Raw genomic sequence first — 2423 nt, forward strand, 5'->3', positions numbered from 1 at the left:
ACTCACGGCCAGAACAGTGCGGTCCCTCTCCACGAGGTCCGCCAGCTGGTGCAGCAGCCGGCCCCGGCTCAGGGCATCCATCCGGCGCCATGGCGAGCCCCGCTGGAAGGCGGCTTGGGCAGCCTCCACCGCCTTGTCCACGTCGGGCTGCGGGGCCAGAACAACAGACACTGGGTGTCACCTTCTGATGCGACCGCAGCTTGGAAAGGCTCTGAGGTGGGTCACAGAGGACAGCAGAGCCTATGCCTCCACTGGGCAGTACCCAGCACAGGGCCATAAGGCAGGTGGGTAGAGAGCACAGCCACTTGTTAATTTCTACAGTGACCAAGAAGTAACTTTTTTCTGATTAGAAAAGTACTTTAAAATATTGTAAAATACCTTTATTATAATATATAATTTAATATATGTAGTATACAAAATATATACCATAAATACACAAAATTATATATAACGTAATATTATAATATATATGTTGTTTTGTGTATAGTAGAACTGATTCTGACTCACAGTGACCTAGAGGACTAAGTAGAACTGCCCTATAGGGTTTCCTAGGCTGTAATCTTTACAGGGGAGCCCTGCTAGCGCAGTGGTTAAGCGCTTCACTGTTAACCAAAAGGTTGGCAGTTTGAATCCACCAGCCACTCAGTGGAAACCCTGTGGGGCAGTTCCACCCTGTACTATAGGGTCTCTATGAGTCCTAATCAACTTAAAGGCAACGGGTTTGGTTTTTTTTTTAATCTTCACAGGAGCAGATCGCCAAGTCTTTTCTCCTGCTGGTGGGTTCCAACTGCTGACTTGGATTAACAGTCAAGCCAGCACTTTAACTATTGCCCCATTAGGGTTCCTTATAATATGTATATTATGTATATTTTTATACATAATATGTATTTCTTATAAATACATTCTTATATACTGTATATTATGTAATTTATATTATATTATACCATGTTATATTAAACAGGTAGTCCCAACTTATGATGTATTCTAGTTACAATGAAAGGCACTTATGACCACTGCAATTGTCCATTTTTTGTTATTGTTGTTATAATTCTTATCATTAGTTATATGTACTACAGACAACATACAGTGTGTAATTTGCTGATGTCATCATATCTGTACGTTTATATGTGATGTTTCCAACCCCCAAAGACAAATAAAGATCAGATTTATAAAGATACTGATAATAAAAGGCAATAATAATGAAAACTTAAAAAAAAACAAAACAACTGAGGCGTGCAACTTACATCAGAATTGACTTATCACAGAGTTGTCAGAAGGGAACCTGGTTGTAAGTCGGGGACTACCTGTATTATATTATACTATCATTGGAAACCTTGATGGCATAGCGGTTAAGAGCTGTGGCTGCTAACCAAAAGGCCAGCAGTTCAAATCCACCAGGCACTCCTAGGAAACCCTATGGGGCAGTTCTACTCTGTCTTATGGGGTTGCTATGAGTTGGAATCGACTCCATGGCGAAGGGTTTGGTTTTTGGTGTAATACTATAAAATATCTATAAAAATATTATAAAATATCTTAAGTATTTTCCTTGGTGGCCCAAGTAGGAAAAGATTTCCACTTACTAGTAGGCTTGGACACACACAATCCCTAATCCCACAGTTTACAAATTAGGTGGGAAATATCTGTCTTTACATTTCATTCCTGCTGAAAACTGTGTTACCATAGGGAGAACGGGGGAATGAGTCCTTCTCTGGATCTGAGAGCTGGACGAGTTGGAAAGTTGGCAGACAGGTAAGTACAGGTGCTACCGTTTAGCCTTCTCCCTTCAGCCTCACCCCACCCGTGGGGGCCAAGTTATGTACTATTTTATAGACAAGGAACTGGATCTTTTGTGCACTAATAGAATTACAATACAGTCTTCTTAAAAAGAAGAAAATGAGAGCTATTTGGAGTAATGTCACTTATCTTATTTTTATTTATGGGCAATCAAGAATATTAGCTCATCTCCCAGGCCCCTCCCAGTCTTTCTCCTGCTGAGCTACAGCAAGAACAGACACTGGACACAGTCAGGAGTGACCTCCCCAGGACCCCACTCTAATCCTTTTTTTTTTCTTTAACAACAACTATTGTAGTGTTGCTATCAGTTGGAATTGACTTAACCGCAACGGTTTATTTATTTATTTATTGGAGACTTGGAGCCCTCATGGCACAGTAGTTAAGAGCTCGGCTGCTCACCAAAAGGTCGGCAGTTCGAATCCACAGCCACTCCTTGGAAACCCTCTGGGGCAGTTCTACTCTGTCCTATAGGGTCGCTATGAGTGAGAATCGACTTGACGATGGCAATGGGTTTGGGATTTTTTTTTTTTCCTTTTTTTTTTTTATTGTACTTCAGGTGAAGGCTTACAGAACAAATAGTTTCTCATGAAACAGTAGTACACATATTGTTTTATGACATTGGTTAACAA

The 2423-nt window shown here is 41.0% G+C and overlaps 1 protein-coding gene across 1 annotated transcript in view; it reads right to left on the bottom strand.

Moving 5' to 3' along the window:
- Positions 1-2423, bottom strand: part of ALDH1A3 (aldehyde dehydrogenase 1 family member A3) — a 49382-nt gene that overhangs the window by 32164 nt on the left and 14795 nt on the right. Inside the window, exon 3 of the mRNA XM_004372646.1 lies at positions 7-147. Within this exon, the coding sequence (XP_004372703.1) occupies positions 7-147 (141 nt within the window). The remainder of the gene's footprint in view (positions 1-6; positions 148-2423) is intronic.

This window comes from Trichechus manatus, unplaced genomic scaffold, assembly GCF_000243295.1.
Source record: "Trichechus manatus latirostris isolate Lorelei unplaced genomic scaffold, TriManLat1.0 scaffold00019, whole genome shotgun sequence".
Classification (NCBI taxonomy): domain Eukaryota; kingdom Metazoa; phylum Chordata; class Mammalia; order Sirenia; family Trichechidae; genus Trichechus; species Trichechus manatus.